Source organism: Erpetoichthys calabaricus, chromosome 5, assembly GCF_900747795.2.
Source record: "Erpetoichthys calabaricus chromosome 5, fErpCal1.3, whole genome shotgun sequence".
Lineage (NCBI taxonomy): Eukaryota > Metazoa > Chordata > Cladistia > Polypteriformes > Polypteridae > Erpetoichthys > Erpetoichthys calabaricus.
Window position 1 is genome coordinate 62,048,222 of NC_041398.2, and position 21,117 is coordinate 62,069,338.

Here is a 21,117-nt window from a genome sequence, read left to right on the forward strand (position 1 = left end):
TGTTATTGGAGTAACCACCACTTGTTATAGTAATCTCCCCAAAGACAAAGACTGAGAATCAATGCTCTAGTGAAAATCTGCTCAGGCTGGACTCGCCAGGTCTTTGCCCATTTTTCTAGCCTAAGATTCCTCTAACAGGGCCAAGATTGAAATTAGGATATGAAAGTTTGTCAAACACACACAGTTATAATGTTTGATACTCTTCATAAAATATTCAGAGGCTTGTAATAAATTAGAAATCATTAATACATACAACACTCACCTTCCCATATTTGAGGAATAACCTCTAAACGGTTGTCAGCATCAAGTGCCTGAAGTAGATCCCTCATCCCTTGATAATTAGGGTAAAAGAGCTGAGGAGATCAAAGATGTAACAACATGCTAAACAAATGTGTTTCTCAAAAAAAAAAAAAAAAACACACTATATACACTCAGAAAAATGAGAAAGTGGGAGTGCGCCGATTGTATTGTAGCAACTAAGAAATAGCAAATGATAGAGAATGACTGTTGCATTGGGCTTGATGAATTCAAGTTAAACATTTAGACATGGACATCAAGTGTAACTTTTAGTACTGGAATACACGTTTTTTCACTTTACAAATCAATTTGCACACCTTTTGTTTGGGGTAAAAAAAAAAAAAAAATCATCACACTGATATGATCAGATTTAAAACAATGCATAAAATAAATAAAACACTGTACACTGAAGGATTAACATTTTACTTACAGACGGAATCAACTCTTTGTACCACTGAAGCACAACATCAATATTTTCCATCATACATATGAGGCTGAACAACTGGCCGCTGACAGAAGTTTTTGGGAGCGGGGAGAAGAAAAGAAAAAGAGAAGTCCAGGAATATAAGCTTAGCTTTACAAAGAGTACTGTTGGTCATTGTCAACTGTTCATTAATTAATTAATGGACACATATTAGTTTCCATTTATGTTAGTTTCATTTTCTCTGCATTTTAACAAAGCTTTGTCTTTATATGTACTAATTCTGTATTTGTAAAATCCATACTTGCAGGAGCAGAGTGCTGTGGCCAGTTCTCAGCTAGAATGCAATGGAGTTCTGTACTTTTTCCAAAAAACTGTTAAGCTGGCATAACTCCAGAGTAAGTCATTAGCCTTGGTATTGGACTCCGATAATATGCCGTCTCCACTCCAAAAATATAATTTTAAAAGCCATTACAGATACATTGTGTGTGTATATACATACACACACAGGCAGGCACTGTATCAACACCATGTCTCAAAATTTCAATGGAGAGAGTTTTGCATGATAACCTATTGGCAAACAACCTGAAAATATTGAAGAGTTTTTAATTTCTGGATTAAAATAGCCAAAATAAAATGTCACTATTAATTTGTTCCCCCACAATGTTAAACATTAACATTAGAAGGATATGCATTTAGGTTTATTAAGAACTCCTCTGAAGCGTTACTTAGGACAACAGCTTTTTAAAATGCTGGCCTACTCGCCAGTTTGTGAAAGCAGAAGGCTTTTAAAAAAGTTAATTTACAGGATAACAGCTTGGTTAAGAACCTGAAGATGCTTAAAATTGTAATGCACCACACATAAAACCTTTAAAGACACCTGCTCGCTTCTAAAGAAGTTGCTCTAGCATGGATGGGGAATTGTGAAAGGCCAGGAAACCATGTGTCATTGATTCAAATACCAAATCAACCCACTAGGAGCAGTTCAGAAATATTTCACAATAAATGTACACTTGCATTCAGAAGATAAAAATAAAAACCATAGGGACTACAATGCTAAACTGAAAATGTAGGATTGCCTCAGTTCACAAAAAATCAACCACGATAATGAACTCTTTCAGTTACACAGACACAGTTAAATAAATACTTACTAAAACACATTTTGATTGAAATAATCTCCCAGTAACTTCCAGTTGTGTCCTTCACCTAAAATCTTGTGTAACCGGTAAGCGATCTCCACTTCTTTCAGGTTCAAACACTAGAAGGTTGTTTTGAGGTGAGAGGAAGGAGGAGAAAAAAAAAAAAAAAAAAAAAAGGTAACACACCCAATATATCTTTACAGACACTTTAAAAACGCCCCCCACCACCAAAACACAAAAAACCACTTACTATTTTCATTGCACTTACAAAGAAGTTCACTAAAAGGAAGGAGGGGGGGAAAAAAACAAAGATACGGTAAACGTTCAATGTGGCACAACAGTTCTACATTATCCATGTAATTGTTTAACATTTTTCACTTTCAAAAAGTGAACTTTACAATTACTAAAATTTTCATAGTCCATCAATGCACCATTAGAAAAAGGTGTGTGTGTGTGTGTGTGTGACTGTAAATACAGTCCGGTATGTAAATTTCAATCTTTATTCTTCCATTTTAAAAGAAAACACACAAAAAAAATAATTTTTTTCCAAAAGCAACACATCTAACTCGTCTAACGAGAGAATCAACAGACGTCACATTCATCAATAACATTAAAAAAGTCAGAGTAAACAAAATCTTGAATTTTCAACCAAAAATTATGGCAAGACTGCAGCTTAAGCATAAATGAAAGAGATGAACCACTCTTAATGTCATAGTTCATTGCAATAACTAGAAATATGAATATTAGCATTAAATACACATGTTAAATGAAAAAAGGAACTGTATATTTAAAAAAGCAACACAATCACTCCACCCTTACCATCATTAGAATCTTGTACAGTTAATTGCTTTCCCTCAATCTCGTCCAAGACAGCACTGAGGAGATCAGTGGAATTCCTAGGAGAGGATACTACAGAAAAAAAAACATTCCTGATTCATGTATATTTTCTAGAATATTCCTGGTAGAAAAACCATTAATAAAAAAAACAAAAAAAAACAAAAACACACACACACAACCCCCCCCCCCCCCGCAGTCTCGGAGATACATTTGAAGGATGTGGCACACTTTTTCTTGTATTAAATCAGCCCTAAAGTGTCATTTTTCAATTATTGCTACAAAGAGCACTTTTCAAACTTTATCAAATACTCTGACCTCTTATCCCCCACCCACCAACCATCCTATTTTGACCGACTTGCAAGTCAAATATACAAATTAAAAATTCACCAGTGTAAGTCACACTGGAAAAACATTTCTGCTTAATGAACTTAATAGTCCCAACATTATGCCCAAGATATCCATGTGATGTTTAAATCTTTGCCATTGCTAAAAATAACGGAACACAAAACTTCCTAACAAACAACTTTTCATACAGTACAATTTTGTACTTTGAAATTTGACATGTCCACCCATCTCCAAGGAACCCAGACGTACTAAAATTAAGTCTGAATGTATTCCATTAGAGGAGAATAACAGAATAGGTACACTTACTAGATTTGTAGTATATTGAAAGAAGATAATCAAATGTTGCAAGGCTTGGTGCTAAATAAATAAATAAATAATAATAATTACAAAACTATGTACATTGATGTTTTCATGTTTAAATCAACTCCAGGGGTTAACATCAAGAACGGTTAAAATATTTAAACTAACACACACATTAAGTCAAAATGTTATGTGGCAATTAATCTGAACCCAATTTTGAAGCAGGGGGGAGGGGGGAGAAAGACAGTAAATGTTTTATTACTTTCCAAATTCAAAAGATTTTAGTGACTCAATATATTACTAATGACAAATGATTGTAAATGCATTGTCACTTTCAACTTCTAAAATGGTAATATTTTCCATCTTGCTCTTCAAAATCTGAGTGACACAACCAGTTACAAGTAATGACCCCCCCCCCCTCCCCCTTTCCTGTTAAAATTACTTGTAAATTGCAGGGCAGGTGAACATGCAGAATGAACCAAGTGTGGCATTTTAACCATTGTAGACAGAATGGGGATTAGCAAAGGTTATCAAATACCCTACTGACAAATAGCACAAAATGCATGCCTTTCCACAAACGTGCCATAAATAATTAAGTGTGAAAACTGTTTGAAAGCTTCTGTATTACAGTTCATAAAACAGTGTCAAATACATAATACAGTTAGAGTAGCAGTTTAAATTGGACAGATTTCATTAGAATGGAAGGGTTAGAGTTAAAAATCAGTTTCACAGTCTCTGCCTGAGCAATAAGACTTAACTAGATGAACCAGGACAACAACACATGTCAGCTTTAACTGGGTGTACAAAAATGGGAGGGGAAAAAAAAAAAAAAAAAAAGGAACAAACTGGGAAATAGCATGCGGTTGTGAAAGAGGATTTAAGGTGAGGCAACCACCATATACTTACAAATATTGAGTGCTTTCATTTCCTTAATAGTTTGCAGGGAATATACTTTGCTTAGATGACCACACCTTCTCAGGCTCCTCAGAACAGCATTGAAAGTCAAAAGATTAGGCTGTACATTCGAATAACTCATCTGTTTCAGTAATTCCTAAAAATTCAAATTCAATTCTGTGTTGAGAGGTGAAGTCTATAATAATGAACTTGAATATTTCATATATGCATTTACTGTATTCACTCAAATATAAAGTAGCAAACTACTTTATCAATTCAATGTGCCATAAACTTCTGCCTTTGAATCCACAATTCTACAAAACCATCCCTTGCTCACTAAAAGGTGTATAAAAGGGTAATGCCAGAACAGGCACTGTAAATAACCCACCTACATTTTTGTGTAGCTTTGTTTCCGGGCATCTGTGTGTCTGTCCGGTTGCTTTGTCCGTTACTCCAAAATTAGCATTGCTTTTATGAATCCAGCACCAAATGGCAGACAGACATGTGCATTGCATGTGTTATTCCAGTAGATGGCACATCACTAACATTTGTAGTGATGTGCCATCTGCTGGAATGACAAATGCAATGCATTTTATCAACATCTCTTGCGACTGAAGTGTCAATCGGACTTTGAAAACTGTGCTAAAAGCATTATTCCGAGTGTCACTTGGGCAACTGTATAGATGCGTCTCTCAGAAATGTTAGACACGAGGGTTACTTGGGCTGTACAAATGCTAACCCTGCATAGCATTAGCCCCGTGTGTTGCTCAGGCAACAATATAGTAGGTGTGTCTTACGTAAGCATCAGGCCAGAAGCTTACCACGGCAACAGTGTAGACAATGCTTCTTCTATCCTCATAACGCCATTCTGTAAGAAACGTTTTTCGGCAGTCCAGGGGGCTCATGTATAAACGGTGCGTACACACAAATGTTGCGTACGAACGTTTCCACACTCAAATCGTGATGTATACAACCTAAACTTGGAGTAAAGCCACGCACATTTCCACGGTACCTCATACCCTAGCATACACAAGTTCTCCGCTCAGTTTTGCAGACTGACGGCACCCAATGTCAAAGCAGTGCTACTGTTCCTGTGTGGTTACCCTTTCTTTCTTAGATCCACATTCCTGACACGGCTTTATAAATACACTGAAACTAACTGCATATTGTTTATTAGTGTAATTTATCCGATTGTAATTAACCTGTAACAATATAATGGTACAGGGAATAGCCATAGTATTCCAAATACCATAACTGCTTTAACGTTTCTACTCTCATTGCACCTTTTTTCTTCTTTCAGCTGCTCCCTTTAAGGGTTGCCATAGCGGATCATCTTTTTCCATATTACTCTCACTGCACCACTCGGAATATTTATATCACTGTATCGGAGTTTGGAATCTTAGCAGCAGCTGATCGGAGAGAGAATTAAATCGGTATACAGCAACAAGCACACGCTGCCTCAGCCACGGCAAAACGCTTCAGAGCCTTTCCTGTACGGACCTCGCGGTTCAGAAACAGTTTCATCCCAAGAACTATAAACACAGTCAGTCCAAGTGCTCCTTGTAGAACTGTTTGTACTTATAAGTACAATTACCTCACTGTAAACTTGCACTACAGTTATAATATTGCACAACCTGCGCCACTTTATGAAGAGTATTTACATATGATGGCGATGTCATTTTTAAGATGAAATGTAGCAAAATATGTTGATTATACAGATAAAACTAACTTCATTTAAATAATCTATATTGTTAATAATTAAACATGTGAGGACACTGTGCTGCAGCGCTAGCTAGTTCACGTATTGTTCCTACCTCGTGCTGTGTTCTTGCTGGGCTAGCGCGACACTGGAAGGATAGATGGATAGAATAAACAAACGTACTACGAAGATATTTCAATGTTCCTTAAACGTTTTGAAGAATCATCGTTCCAAGCTTACAGATGGCTTAACGTCTATTACAAGAGACGATTGTGTGGCAATTGGGTATTTGGAGAAAGGACGGACAGGAATTGGAAGTTAGTATGTTTGAAAGACAGTACTGCTGCAATAAATTGTTTCATCGAAGGTCGCACATGGCGCAGCAAGCATCTTGCATGGGACATGAACAATCACTGTGCCACCGTGTTCCCATGTTTAATAACATGCTTTCATTCCTATCATAATGAAAAAGATATCACATATACATCTCAGTATTTTAATTATTCATAGAGCTGTAATATTACGAATGTAATGGATTCTGTGTCCTGTCGGAGGAAGAGAAAGCCCGGAAGCACGTAGTGATTCGCACATAGGAGATCAAATACAAAACAAAGCATTTAACGTGCTACTTTAGTTCTGATGGGATTTGAGAAACTACTAAATTAAAGGATTTTAAGATGAAGTTTATGATGTTCTACTTTAAATGACAAAATAAACTACGCGATTAAAGTGGAAATTCTGAGATTAAAGTGGACATTTCGAGCTTTTTTTCCCCCCCACTGTGTGCCTATTTTTTCTCTCGGTACCCTAATAAGCTTTCATATGACACTCAGACGGTGGGCTACGACTCGCCTTTTCACGGCGACTTTGATATGTGACAACTTTTTTTATTTCGGGCACTGTGCGACTTTGTGAACTTGAGCTTTCGAGTTTCTCCGACACTATATGTCATTCAATCAACTTCCTTTTGTGGATTATATCACTGTTTAAACTAACGAATAGTAAGTTTTTCCCTTGCCTCCACTTGGTATTCACTGAAATTAGTCTATTTTCCCCCCATGCTTTTGCTATTGTCTTTTCACAGAACGCTGAGCTTAAGGGCTATTTATATTGATTTGCATATTCAAAGAGGCATAATTCTGGGAGGAGTTGGAATGGGGCAGCAGGTGCGTACACGTGCGTTACTTTTCATGCTGATCGCGATTTATGTAGCGGAAGAACGTGGAAATTGGCGAACGCACAGATTTATGCATCTGGATTTTTCTGTGCATACGCACATTCCCGCTTTTGTGCTTATGCCATGTTATAGTGCGAGTTCTACGCATGCTGTTATACATGAGGCCCCAGGTGTTGTATGCTCTCGAAAGTGATATAAGCAGTTATGTCGAGGAACCTTTCAAATCTGCTTCATTACTGCTGATGAGCGATGCTGATGAATCTGAAAGCAACATTCACTTTTGGGTTTCTGTTGACCCTGCTTCAAATAAACAAGCACTACCTCATTTTGATTTTGTGAGGCAGCCAGGAATAAAAAAAAGTGAATGTTGACAGCCAAGGTAAGATCCACTTACTTAAAAAGTTAATTCTTTATGACAACGTGATTGAAAGAATTGTTATGCTCAACAGTGTTGGGTAAAACACCTTACACCTAAGCAGTTTTCTCAAAGATATACTACAGAAAAAAAAGACATTCTGACATTAGCATTATTTAGTATTGGTATTGTTACTATACTTTACACTTCTTTCTACTGTAAAATGTAAAACACCAAGTACAAAGTCAGATTTAATGGGCTAATTTTTCAAGCCAAAAAAATGCAATGTTTTTTTACATGTTTGACAAAAAAATGTAATGCTAAGGTGGTTAATAAAGGTATTCAAAATACTTTACAGTAAATGGTGCACTGCACCAACAGGTCTATGCTGATTACTCAAGACTTCAACCTGTTCTAAAGGGAAGCACAGCTAGTACCTTAAAATGTGGATGGTGCAAAGCTTGAATTTAAACCATAACCTCGGAGACATGCAACCACTCAACTGAAAGCTATTATGAATTTAGTAATTTGTTACTTTGTAAAATATATACTGTGAACTCAGACAAATGTTAACTCACCTCAATGAGATCCCATTTCTCTGCATATTTTTCTCTTACTTCGGGTGCTGCAGTGATGAGTGCATTGAAAGTATGTACATCAGCTATGAAAAATATTTAGTGCCAAGGTAAGAAAATTGTCCAGGATGTCAGAACTACTTTACAAAGTCACAACTGTTCAATGAAATTAAATATACCCTTTGGTTCCAATGACTGACTTGTATAAAATCATTCTTCTACTTGGTAAAACCAGCCCCCAACATGTTACTCAGTTATGTATCACAGGGAGCAAAAGAATTTTTTTTTTTTAAATATATATAAATTTAGCAATAGTGGTTTTTTAAGTACTTACCAGTTAATCGATTGTTCATTAAATCTGTGTAAGTGCTAAATGCTTTTGTGTAAGCACCATACTGTGGAAAATAAAATGGAAATAAGGGTTAAGTGTGGATACATGCAAAGTGTCTTCTCCCCACGAAAAACACACCACCACCAAAAAGGCACAGCGTCAGTGTTACCTTAACCATTCCTCTGATCAAAGCACAAAAGGACCGCTCGTTTCTTTCAGTCATAAGATTGAATATCCTTTCTGCATTGTTGTTATCTCTAAAACAAACAGATCAGGAAATTTGTTGTTTACATGTAAAACTTAAAATCTGTTAAACTGCAAAGATTTAGTATTCATATAAAGTTACCATATAACAAGTTTAAAACTTCATGAAACACAAACCACAACAAGATGGATTATAGTTTTAATCTTCAGTAACGTTAGCGAGAGAGAAAGTTCTCAAATCATTTAAAATGTAAGATTTTTTTTGTTACTGTATGACATTTCCTTTAACAACTTGTATGACAAAAACATTGTGCTTATTAAAACAAATCTTTCTATTATAAAAAAATCCTGGAAAGAAAAAGCAGGTCGATGATACGGGATCTTCTCGGAAGACATTTAAAAGACCCGCGAGACAAAAAAAGACTGGCCACGGAGCATCTCGCTGGGACTGTAAACATGAGACTTGGTGCCAAGAGATTGTCCCAGGGCCGTCTTGTGGAACATGACATTCTTGCAAGACATGCCCTTCTTTTCAAATAAGAGCATGGGCAGCAAAACACTCAAGTCATTTAAAGGCATGTAGCACACACAGATTCTGTGCTCTCAGCACATATAAAGCGTATAAGGACAATATGTTCTAGATGAAACGGCAATGAAAAAAGAGCGTGGAGAAAAGAGACCCAAAAGTGTTGGAGAGAAAAAAAAAAGGCAGATAAAGAGATTATGAAAGCAGTGAATTCGAAAGGCTCAAACAAACGATGGCGCAATACACATGCACAGAAAGGTACAGAATATAAAAGCAGTAAAATTCAAAAGTATTGTAGCGTCCTAGCCAAGCTGAAGCCTTTTTTGTTTTAAGTGACTGTCAGGTCCGATTGAGGGAGGGCGGAGTACAGAACGGAAGACTGATAGCGGGGTATTGATTGATGCGGTAATGGGGGGGGGGGGGGGGCGAGACCCGGGGGAGGAGGGGTCTGAGAGGGTGCTAGAAAGTTGTGTTTGGGGTTACGAAGTCGGCGATTGTTCAAGTAGAACTTTTGCGACACTTTATTACGTCAGTCGCTACAGTATATTTTTTATATAAAAAAAAAAAAAAAAGTAAATATTGCATTAGTGTAAACAGAAGGCAATTATCAGAACCAGGCGTAATTGAAAAGATAGCGGGACAAACGGAGGTCAGAAATAAAAGGCAAAGAGTGGAAAACAAAGCCTTTTCACCTTCGCAGCTTCATAAACATGTCCACAAATGGCACTATACACATGCAGAGCAGGTTAGAGATTATGAAAGCAGTGGAATTCAAAAGGCTCAAAAAAGTATGCACGATACAAATGTGTATAGAAAGTAGGAAAATTAGAAAGTTAAAAAAAAAAAAAAAAAAAAAAAAAGTTAAGATTGCAGTAGCGCAAACAAAACGGAAATCATTACTCGAAAAAGGGAAAATCACCATGGAACAGGTGTCATTGAAATAAAAACAGGACAAAGCGAGGTCAGAAATAAGACAGTAGAAAAAGTAAAACGTCATAAAGAGGTTAAAAAAAAAAAGGGGGGGGGCCAAACACATGCAGAGCAGGTTAGAGATAATGAAAACTGGTATTCAAAAGACTCAAAGTAGGCGCGAAACACATGCAGAACAAGATACAGAATATGAAAGCAGAAAAAAAAAAAAAAATGACTGTCAAAAAAAGAAAGTAAACATCATATTAGCGCAAAAAAAGAGAAATTATTACTCTGAGAAATAACGAAAAGGCGAAGAGATATCGAATATATGGACACAGGTGATATGTCAAAAGTATGTAAATATTGTCAGGCTTTGAAGTTTAAGTCAGAAAATTTCAAAAACGGGGTTTACTTCACATGCATTTATTGCTTACTTTGCAAAAAAAATTAACTGCTCATGAAGATCGCTTTGTCTGTGCTGAAATTCCAAACAGAGACACCTATCCTGAATTATGGAACAAAGTAATTAAACGCATGTCTCACTGACCTCATTTAAAAGATTCAGCATATTGGGACTTAAAAGATTCCAAATATTGCTTTTACATAAGTTCTGAAATAAAAGTGAAAATAATGAAATAGCAACAATTCAAAGAAAAAAAAAAAAATCTTAAAAGTGTATCTGGAAAACCAAACACAGGGGTTGGCGAGCAAAGCGAGCAGGGGGCGAAGTCCCCTAGTTATATATATTTAAAAAAAAGATATTGGGACAAAATGTTCCTATTCTATCCATATAATTAACCAGGAATGCAACTATCACATTATCATCTTCATGAAACGAGCAGAACTCAATTAACACATGTCACACAAAGAGCAAATGCATTCTGTGGGTAAATATGCCTGGTTTAAAAACACTGTTCTCAGTTGTACAATGCTGGCCCATCAGACCCCAGAAATTACTACAACTTGATAAACCATAGAATCCTTACCTCCAGGTGAAACCCAACAACTCTGAACCCCTGCGTGTCCATGGTTTTCTTTTCTTCCGATTTTCTTGAGGGTCTTCTTCCTCATGAAGTAAAAATCAAAAGTAACTTAGAAACTGAAAAAGATAAGGGCATGCCTTGGCTAGTACCATAAATTTCTGGCTCAGATCATTGCAATTGTATGCAAATACTTTCTCAGTTAGCCTGCCACATGCTTGGCTAAACCAAGATAAAGCATTTACACTCAGCCCTCATATACAGCTGGGTCTCATACCCCTGTGCAAATCATCATAGCCATTACCAAACACATGCGACAATATAACATTCTCAAATGCAATAGGGCCACAAGGAGTCAAAGCCTAAACCAGAACCATTGGGTACAAGACAACCCAGATCTAGACAGTGTTCCTATGCATCACAGCAAGCATAAGCAAAACCACCAATTCCAGTTTATTGCAGCAATGTGACACAAAAAACTGGTGGGAACATAAGTATTTGAATAATTATTTGAAATTCAAAACAACGAAGCAGCTTAGCACAGAATTTAGCTGTGATTCAGCTGGTCTTTTCTTATAGTTAAAATTATCCCAGAAAATTAAAATCACACAAAACAATTAATAAAAATTCCATGGCAAAACAATATACTGATCATGAAGAAACATTAACTTGCTAACAGCTAGGCCACAGAAATGAAGTCTAAAGTCTTTCAACCATACAAAAGTTTTGGAAGTTTACACACAGCACATAAATCAGGTAATACTCCTGGTTTTCTTTATTTTGATTGATTTATTTGTATGAAATGTGTGATTTCAATATCATTTTTACAAAAATAAGATTGAAAACAAGATCAACCCCCACTCTTGGTTCTCTTATATTTCACAAGTACAGGTAGTCCCAGAGTTATGGACATCCAACATACGACTTACAAACGGGAGCCGCAGCTGCTCCTTCAGCTGTCTGGGGAACACAATGGAGGCTCCTCAGTAACTGCCGCTCCGTTATCTTCGGCCTGGGGACACAGCAAGCGGTGGCTGGAGGGGGGCAGTTTCGCGGTTCACGCAATGTAGTGTAGTGTCCCTCGGGCGGCTCCAGTTGATGAATGGGGCAGTGGGTGGCTGGGTGTGCGGCAAGCGCTCACGTGCAGGACGGAGGCTTGATGGGGCCGGTTCGCTGCCCGCCCGCCCACCACGCCGCTGCAGCTACTGCTCCTGACTGGACAGACGCTGGATGGGGCGGGAGGTGGTTGCGTTTCACTGCCCACCCACCACACAGCCTTACAGTGTCCCTCGAACAGCTGCCCCGTTCTTTTTCAGTGGGAGACTGGTGATGCTGCAAGCGGTGACCCTGTTGTGGCTGAACGGAGGCCATTGAGGGTGAATGGGGCGGCAGGGGGCAGCATTGTAGCATGCCTCGGGTGGCTGCCTGTTGAATGGGGGTGGTGGTGGTAGGTGATTCACTACAGGCAGCATACTGTATGCAAGTGGAGGCGACTGTGTGGTGGGGAAGTGGTGAATTGCCCCTCGCTGCCCTCATTCATTCTCAATAGCAAGCCTGCTTGTACTGTTCCGTACATAGCAGGAAGTTGTCTCTCGTTCAGTACGCCAGACGTGTTGACGAGGGGTGCCTTCCTGCTGTGATGGCGTGTAGTGCTGTGCAGAAGAGCTCATCTTAACCTTTTGTCTCCACCCTTCAACAATGTCTCAAACAAATCTGATGCAAGTGCTGGTGATACAGTAAAGAAGAGAAAAACCACCATTGAAAAAGTAGAAATAATAAAAAGGTCAGAGAGGTGAAACTCCATCATTCTTTGCAAGAGCACTTGGTTACAGTCAGTCAACAATAGCATTTATTAAAATAATTTACCTGTTCTGACTTGCATACAAATTCAACTTAAGAACAAACCTACGAGTCCCTATCTCGTACATAACCCGGGGACTGCCTGTATTCAATTGGAGGCAATTGCATATTTGGACAACCAGTTTTCTCTTTGTACCACTGACACACATATGAACTACACTGTATATAGAGTGGTCTGTAGAGACAGAGAAGTCCTTACTTTCAGGTTTGATAATGTGTTTTGGACTGGCAAACAGTCAACAGTATTTAGGCACCTCATATTGTGCAGTACATCTGTTACAATTACAGTGATCCCTCGCTATATCGCGCTTCGCCTTTCGCGGCTTCACTCTATCGCGGATTTTATATGTAAGCATATTTAAATATATATCGCGGATTTTTTGCTGGTTCGCGGATTTCTGAGGACAATGGGTCTTTTAATTTCAGGTACATGCTTCCTCAGTTGGTTTGCCCAGTTGATTTCATACAAGGGACGCTATTGGCAGATGGCTGAGAAGCTACCCAACTTACTTTTCTCTGTGTCTCTTGCGCTGACTTTCTCTGATCCTGACGTAGGGGGTGTGAGCAGGGGTGCTGTTCGCACACCTAGACGATACAGACGCTAGTCTAAAAATGCTGAAAGATTATCTTCACGTTTCTACCTTCTGTGTGCAGCTGCTTAGTGAAGCGACATGCTGCACAGTGCTTCACATACTTAAAAGCTCAAAGGGCACGTATTGATTTTTCACTCTTTGTTTTTATCTGTCTCTCGCTCTCTCTCTCTCTCTCTCCCTGCTCCTGACGGAGGGGGTGTGAGCTGCCGCCTTCAACAGCTTTGTGCCGCGGTGCTTCGCATACTTAAGCCAAACAGCCCTATTGATTTGTTTGCTTTGCTCTCTGTTTCTGACAGCCTGTGCTCCTGACAGGCACTCGTTTGAAGAAGAAGATATGTTTGCATTCTTTTAATTGTGAGACAGAACTGTCATCTCTGTCTTGTTATGGAGCACAGTTTAAACTTTTGAAAAAGAGACAAATGTTTGTTTGCAGTATTTGAATAACGTTCCTGTCTCTCTACAACCTCCTGTGTTTCTGCGCAAATCTGTGACCCAAGCATGACAATATAAAAATAACCATATAAACATATGGTTTCTACTTCGCGGATTTTCTTATTTCGCGGGTGGCTCTGGAACGCAACCCCCGCGATGGAGGAGGGATTACTGTACCATTTTTTCTTTAATGTTAAATGTTAGTTTACTATTATTTTAAATATCCGTTAAAGAAACTACAAGTATTGTGTAAAAGGGTATCTTCTTTTGGTTTACAGAAAAGTCAAAATTTCCATTACCTAGGTTAACTTAACATACCACTTCAGAGTCTTTTTGAGCAGGTTCATTTTCTTGAGCAAGCTCTCTGTCTCCATAGAAGCAGATTAAGTCTAGAAGGTTGTTAGTAGATTCAAGAGAGACTGGTTTACCTGAAGACCACCACAATGGAACAGAAAATGAACAATTATTTGTCTATGTACATACAATTTAGATGAAACATTCTAATATTTTCTGAAAAAAATTAGAGGATGTATAATTTTAGCTAAAGAAATATGGAACAGAGACTTTAAAAATGCAGTTTAAAAAGCCAACAAACGTACCATTTTAAAATTTAAGACATTTTAAGTAAATGACAAAAATGAAACAAAAATAAATAAGAGAATAAATGTTCTACTCAAACTATAAAACATAGGGCATGTATCACTTGCAGGAATGAGGCCTCATAGATTTAAAAAAAAAAAAACACACAAAATGATTATTTTGCCAATATCACCAGCTCTATATAGTTTGGATTACAATCAACTACTTTTAATCATGGTCTTAATCAAAACTCAAGAGACAAGGTGGCAACATACACAAATGCCAAAACAAAAAAAACTTACCCGCTTGCAATAATTGATCAAAAATATCCACAGCATCTTTCACCTTACGTAACTGAATTCTCTCTGTCAATGCAGCCTCACTGATATCATTAATCTGAGGTTCGGATGTTACTGGCATCAAACACTGTGGGTGGGGAGAGAAGGAGGGAAAAGAGTTTAAAGATGAACATTCACACACACAAAGTTGGCATAGCAACTTTTCCAAAAATGTGTATTTCTGAAGAAACAAAGGATTTATTGTTTGGAACAATTCTTGTATGCTCTCCAGAGAGATTTTTCTCTGTATACACAACTACTGCACTGAGAAATGCAAAATAAACATTGCAAATTCCAAATACTACTTCAACTAGAAAATAGGGAAACATGAGAAACAAGCAGAGGTATTCTGATAATGCACACATTTCACAAGAAGAATCTCAATTTTGGGTATATGAAATGATGCATTTAGTTAACTCATTATTGATGTGACAAATAATGTAATAAGGTCTTTAAAATAAAATCACCTTGAATTTTACATACCATCACAAAAAAAAAAGGCACGACAGTCAAATTTGGTTAATGCCGAAAAGGTTGTTCTTGTAATTAGTGGTTTCAAAAATTAGAATTCCTTGTAAATTGTGTGCATATAAACTAGTACAAGCTCTGGCACACTGATCATGTACATCAATAATTGATTTGAGCTACAACACTAAACACTCAATACAAGAGCATGTTTTCATTCATCGGTGTTCTTAGGGTGAGTAGAGCAAGACAGAAATCAATGTCAGGAAGAGGTCTCTGGTTGTATTTAATCAGTGCAAGGGAATGTTAGTCTATTGTACGTTTAAAATAACAACCACAGCAAGTTTCAGTTTAGTGTTTGCAACAGAAAACTAATAAAAAAATAACTTCAAAAAACCAAAAGTATCAGGAGTAAGATCTGCACTTTGCGATTATCAGTAAATATTACATTAAGAAATTTTAGACTCTACATCAGATTTTTGTACACCAATAAAACCAGCTGCATATTTGTTTATGGAGTATTAAACAAACAAAAAAAAAAACCACACCACTATATATTTAAATGCACTTGGATGACTGAACATTTTAAGCTCAAATGGTCATAGGATCAACAATGGCAATAAGACTAGGGCATGAAGCATCTGGATGGGACACAAGTCTACCGCAGGGTATAAGCACTAACAGATTAACGAGAGTCTCTAAAATAAACATTTTGGGCACTTGAAAGAAACCAAAAGCACCTAGATAAAATCCATGCATTCCTTAGACTGTGACTAAACCTCAACTGGAACAAGACAGGACAGGTAACCAAAATCACCAAATTATTTCAGAAAACATTATTCTGAAGTTAAACTTACTGGAATGTGGGGTTCAGCATAATCTCTCTGGAAAAACTTGGGATAAGTATTAATAATGTATTTGGCTGCATTTCTACCAGATTCTTGAGATAGTGAAAATAATTTCTGGATAGGAAATTGGACACAAAAAAATAGTTTTGAGTTAAAACATTTTTTTCCCTCTCATATGTCATAATGATGCAATATCATCAAGAAAAACACAGTTAAAACTTACTCACAAATTCTAAAGATGTTTTTGGAGTAAGATAAGGGTCATCTTGGAACATATAGTGAGCAGATGTTGGATCCTATAAAGTCGAAAGCAGGGGGGAAAAAAAAAATTGAACAAATGAATTAATGAAGATCAAATTGCATGTCTTCACAAAAAGAATGGAAATTATTTTATCAGGAATATGTAAGGTTTCTGCACCTAGGGCTAGGCTCCAGCAACAATATATTAAGAATACGTTACTTTAGACTCATATTTCTTCAATTTAACCAAATGGTCCCTACAGATGAAACTGCCAGATGACATAATGCAAGCACAAGAGACAAGACAGGTAATGACAGGCAGCATGCTGCTGGCCTTACAACAAGATGTACCAGACACCTCCTAGATGCATGACCCTGCTGTAGGTCAGTGCAGCTGCTGTGACCAAAGCTGTTCTGTTGAAAGTGAATACGTAGTACTGCCTTGCCCTACTTCTCACCCGACTTTAACCCTATAGGGATCTTTAGGATGCCCTGGATCACAACTGCTGCCTTATGGTCAGAAACATTGTCTTAAATGGGACAATACGGCATAGTTAAAGAGAGAGTCTCACTGGCTTTGTGTATCAGGCCAGGGCAGATTGTCAAACAGTGGTTGGTGCAACAGGTTGTCATTTGAGATAAAAAAGAAGCAACTGTAAGAGAACAATTAAAATTCACTGATTTTTTTTTTTTTTTTTTAAAGTAGGAAGAATAAATTAAGTTATGTTCGTCTGTTTTCATGTTTGTTATTTTAGCAGTAAAGGTTGCAATTTCAGTCCATTTTCTTATCCTCTTCCAATCAGTGTATGTAAAGCCACGTTCACACAGCACTACTATATAATCCATCCATCCATTTTCTAACCCCCTGAATCCGAACACAGGGTCACGGGGGTCTGCTGGAGCCAATCCCAGCCAACACAGGGCACAAGGCAGGAAACAATCCTGGGCAGGGTGCCAACCCACCGCAGCTACCATATAATGGGAGGAGGATATTAATAAAATGACAAGAGTGTTTAAGATTTCTAGGTAGTTTGATTCCAAATATTCTGCTTTTGTATATTAAGACACCCTTCTTTTGAGACATTAATGCATTTCAAATCCACACTTGACTATAATCTCTGCTGCCCCGATTGATCCAAAATATTCAGGTAATAAAGAATGTAGTTTCTGCAGATGCAAGAGACACATCTTTAGGTTTCGGGAACAATGGCAAAAGGTTAATGCTTAGAGCAAACACATTAACCAACATAACTTACACTTGCATGTTTACTGTAAAAATAGACAGAGTAAGGAATTATTCCCTTGATCCTAAAGATAACCATAAGTCAAGATAATGGGAAATGTAAAATATCTTAAAGACAAGAGACTGACAAAGAATTCTTACCCTATTACATGTACCAGCAAGAGCTTGCAAAACAGCCAATTTATCCCTAGGAAACAAAGTTTAAATTTATGACACCAATTAATAAACAGTTTAGAAATACATCCGCTACATCAATGTCATAAACTTACCAGCTTTTCTTTTTGGGCACAATGATTTCATCCAAATCTACAAAAGAACATCACACACAGGTTACTAAAATATTATAGTTTAATTAGAAATCATAAAACAATAAACTGATGTAATACATTTTAAAAACCTTGAAGTATATGCATATCACCAATCATATTAAAACTACACCAAATCTCAGAATATTTTAATAGAAATGAAATATACTTCTCTGCCACTTTTGCAATTCATGCTGCTTGTAATTAGTTGTATAAAGCTATAACTGTCTTGATATTTTGTATTGATACATATACTGACTTATCCAATAATCATTGTCAAAACCCTCTTGCTCATGAATTTGCTCATGAATTGAAGTGGAGCAGGAATAAGATGGAGAAAACAATGTGGTGAGAAGTAATCAGAAACAGATGGAAATGGATGGCTAGAGTAAAGTTTTAAGTTGAAATTTTCTCAGTTGCTTTGAATGTGACAAATAGCATTAATTATGACACAGTATTTGGAAAATTTTGTTGGGTACCCACGAACTGTCATTTTTGGCACCTCCTTGAAAAGCACAGTGTTACACTTTCTGTATGATCATTTTGTGACACTTTTTCTAAATTCTTTTCAAATAAATATGCACTCTGAAAATAGGCAGCAAGACCACATTTAGCTGTTATGGTGATGAGAAAAAAAATCACATGCCTCTGTTTGTAGACTCTGGTATTGGGCACTGACATAATGAGGCACTGCGGGAATAGCTCCTGGGGAAAAAATTAAAATAAATTGGACATTTTCATAATAGACTAACATATCTTTAGAAACAATAAAAACAGGTGGGGAAAAAGTATCTTAACTATAAAAACTAATTCCCCCCCCCCTCACAAATAGCATGGTCCAGGTTTGAAAGGGGTTGGCGGCAACATTTTAAACAGTATATGGAATTCATACTTGCTTACATGCAAAAGCACCAGATATTTAAAGGGAAAAATGACATCCCATCAACACATTAGGTATGTCCCTTTAATTTCACAGCCCTACAACATCTAACATTTCAGATAATTTCTAATAAATGTCCTCCATACTAGAGATAATCTGATTCTCCAAGTGGGGACTACTGAAATTATATCGAATTCTTTTCTTCCAGCTCTATAACTGTTTAGAGACCCAAAATTTCAGGTTAGGCCTTGCACTGATCATATTTCTTATCAAGCTGCTTGAAAGATTCCTCGAGTTTCTAGCTGTAAACCATACAATCAAATGTATTAACTTACTCTTATGCCATATAACCAATATTCATTTATGTCACATTTTTTTGATTTTGGAAATGGAGCCACCAGCTTAGCCTTGAATGTTTTATAAGGGAAACAAAATGATCCCTCATTCATTCTTTGTGCGCAACATTCACCTTGTTAAAATGATGCCCCAGGATATCACCAAAAAATAATCAGCTGCAGTCCTAAATGAACACTACCCCAAAGGTGACGGAAAAAAAAAAAAAGACCACAAACGTCTTTAAAGTCAGTGGACATTACTTTATAAAATTAGGGCATTCAAGAAATGCAAAAATATGATCAGCATTATTAACAAAAGTGATCGACACAACCTTCAATCATCTCTGCTGCACAGCATATAGCTAAGAATGAAGAAACCCAATCAATACATCAACCATGGGGGGTGAGGGTGTGGAGTATATAATGCATATATACCCAATATACAGTATATGCTGCTAATGATCCTCTATAATTTGGAAGAAAGTAGGATGACAAAAAAAAAAAGGTGTGCACAGGATGGCTGAAGAGTTTTATCATACAAGAGAATATGCTGTTCAAACAGAAACATTTAACCTGTTTGATGCTAGGTATACAGTACATCAGGTTCAGCCAGATACTTTAAACCAGACTGTTGTAGGGGTCCCCAGGTAAACACTAGAGACTCCTGGACAGGGTAGCCAGGTGCTACAGTAAAAACCCCTTTATATAGCAAGCAACCTTGGTCCAATTGTAAAGAACATTTTAGTCACTTGTACAACTATACTGCTAAAGCTAGTTAGTGACTTAGCTCAGGCTACAGTGGGACTAAAATATTTTAAATTATTCTTGAATACCATTCAAAAACACATTTATACACAACATGGAATATATTAGAAATGATGGAAATCTTTTAACCCATTTTTTTGACTTAACAGTCATGCTAATAAAGTTTTGTTGAAGTATTTTTGACTTCTTTATTCTAATATTACAAGTTTAATGGACTTTCTGCATATAAAATCAATCACTCATATGAAAAAGCACTCCAAACACATAGGAGCAGTGTTCTGTGCTCTGATATGAATAGTATAATTTTAAAATGAAATCATAGTCATTATCCCAAAATATGTAATCACAGTATCATTTACAAGCCAAAAATGTTTGAAATAAAAAGGTATTAGTTTTGTCAGCATTTTGCTTCACCACATCAAACCATTCATCAAACATCGAAGCAAGCACATTGCACCTACTAGGATCAGCATAGAGGCTTTCTGTCACATGCAGATGGTAAACAGAGACTGACGTCATGCTTCCAACTTTTATCACACTACGCTTGCTGGTACTGCAACTCGTGCATGTGTTGCGTTAATTTCTGAGGACTTGCTCCGAGGACACATCAATTGAACGCTGGGAACGCATGGCAGCCATGATGTGTTTGCGTGTATGCAGTACCAGCAAAAAGCCGGGGGGGGGGGGGGGGGAGGTTGGGGGGCACAGTGTGATGAAAGTTGGAATGTCATGTCAGAGTCTCTGTTGACCATCTACATATGATAGAAAGCCTCTATGTGGATCCTACGGGATCGATGAGCACACTTTAATGTTTAATGAATGGTTCGATGTGGTGAAGCAAAATGCCGACATACAGATGCATTCGTGGTGCTTTTATATTCAAGCATAGCATATTCCCGATCAGAACGACATGATACATTTTAAAAGTCTCACATACCGTCTTCTGTGCCGTCCTTTTTTTTTTTTTCTTCTTTTCTCTCTAGGGCTTCCTCCGGACCTGACCGCCACACAGAACACATTAAATTTATAATATTCCAACTCTCTGCACACTTAGAATCCTTAGATTTATACTGGATATCACTTTCATGATGAAGTGTGAACTTTATGTAAATCTGGAAGAATCCACCAGGTGGCAGTGCGAGATATCACCACGGTCAGAACAGGTTTGGCTTCACTGTATTGTGAATTGCCTGGAACATCCATTAAATTCCAATGACACCTTACCGCAATATCTTTGAAAAG

The 21,117-nt window shown here is 37.3% G+C and overlaps 1 protein-coding gene and 1 non-coding gene across 2 annotated transcripts in view; both read right to left on the reverse strand.

The window, feature by feature from the left end:
* Positions 1-21,117, reverse strand: part of ptcd3 (pentatricopeptide repeat domain 3) — a 32,167-nt gene that overhangs the window by 7,387 nt on the left and 3,663 nt on the right. Inside the window, exons 2-19 of the mRNA XM_028801580.2 lie at positions 18,542-18,600; positions 17,860-17,896; positions 17,732-17,777; positions 16,335-16,403; positions 16,117-16,221; positions 14,759-14,882; positions 14,196-14,305; positions 10,999-11,078; positions 8,540-8,627; positions 8,374-8,434; positions 8,043-8,125; positions 4,246-4,390; positions 3,346-3,396; positions 2,677-2,766; positions 2,108-2,136; positions 1,870-1,976; positions 728-806; positions 263-353 (exon numbers count right to left, since the gene is read on the reverse strand). Coding sequence (XP_028657413.1) covers positions 263-353; positions 728-806; positions 1,870-1,976; positions 2,108-2,136; positions 2,677-2,766; positions 3,346-3,396; positions 4,246-4,390; positions 8,043-8,125; positions 8,374-8,434; positions 8,540-8,627; positions 10,999-11,078; positions 14,196-14,305; positions 14,759-14,882; positions 16,117-16,221; positions 16,335-16,403; positions 17,732-17,777; positions 17,860-17,896; positions 18,542-18,600 — 1,454 coding nt within the window. The remainder of the gene's footprint in view (positions 1-262; positions 354-727; positions 807-1,869; positions 1,977-2,107; positions 2,137-2,676; positions 2,767-3,345; positions 3,397-4,245; positions 4,391-8,042; positions 8,126-8,373; positions 8,435-8,539; positions 8,628-10,998; positions 11,079-14,195; positions 14,306-14,758; positions 14,883-16,116; positions 16,222-16,334; positions 16,404-17,731; positions 17,778-17,859; positions 17,897-18,541; positions 18,601-21,117) is intronic.
* On the reverse strand, positions 11,154-11,293 carry LOC114652923 (small nucleolar RNA SNORD94). Its single transcript, XR_003716462.1, has one exon. It is a non-coding gene; the product is annotated as a small nucleolar RNA SNORD94 (small nucleolar RNA).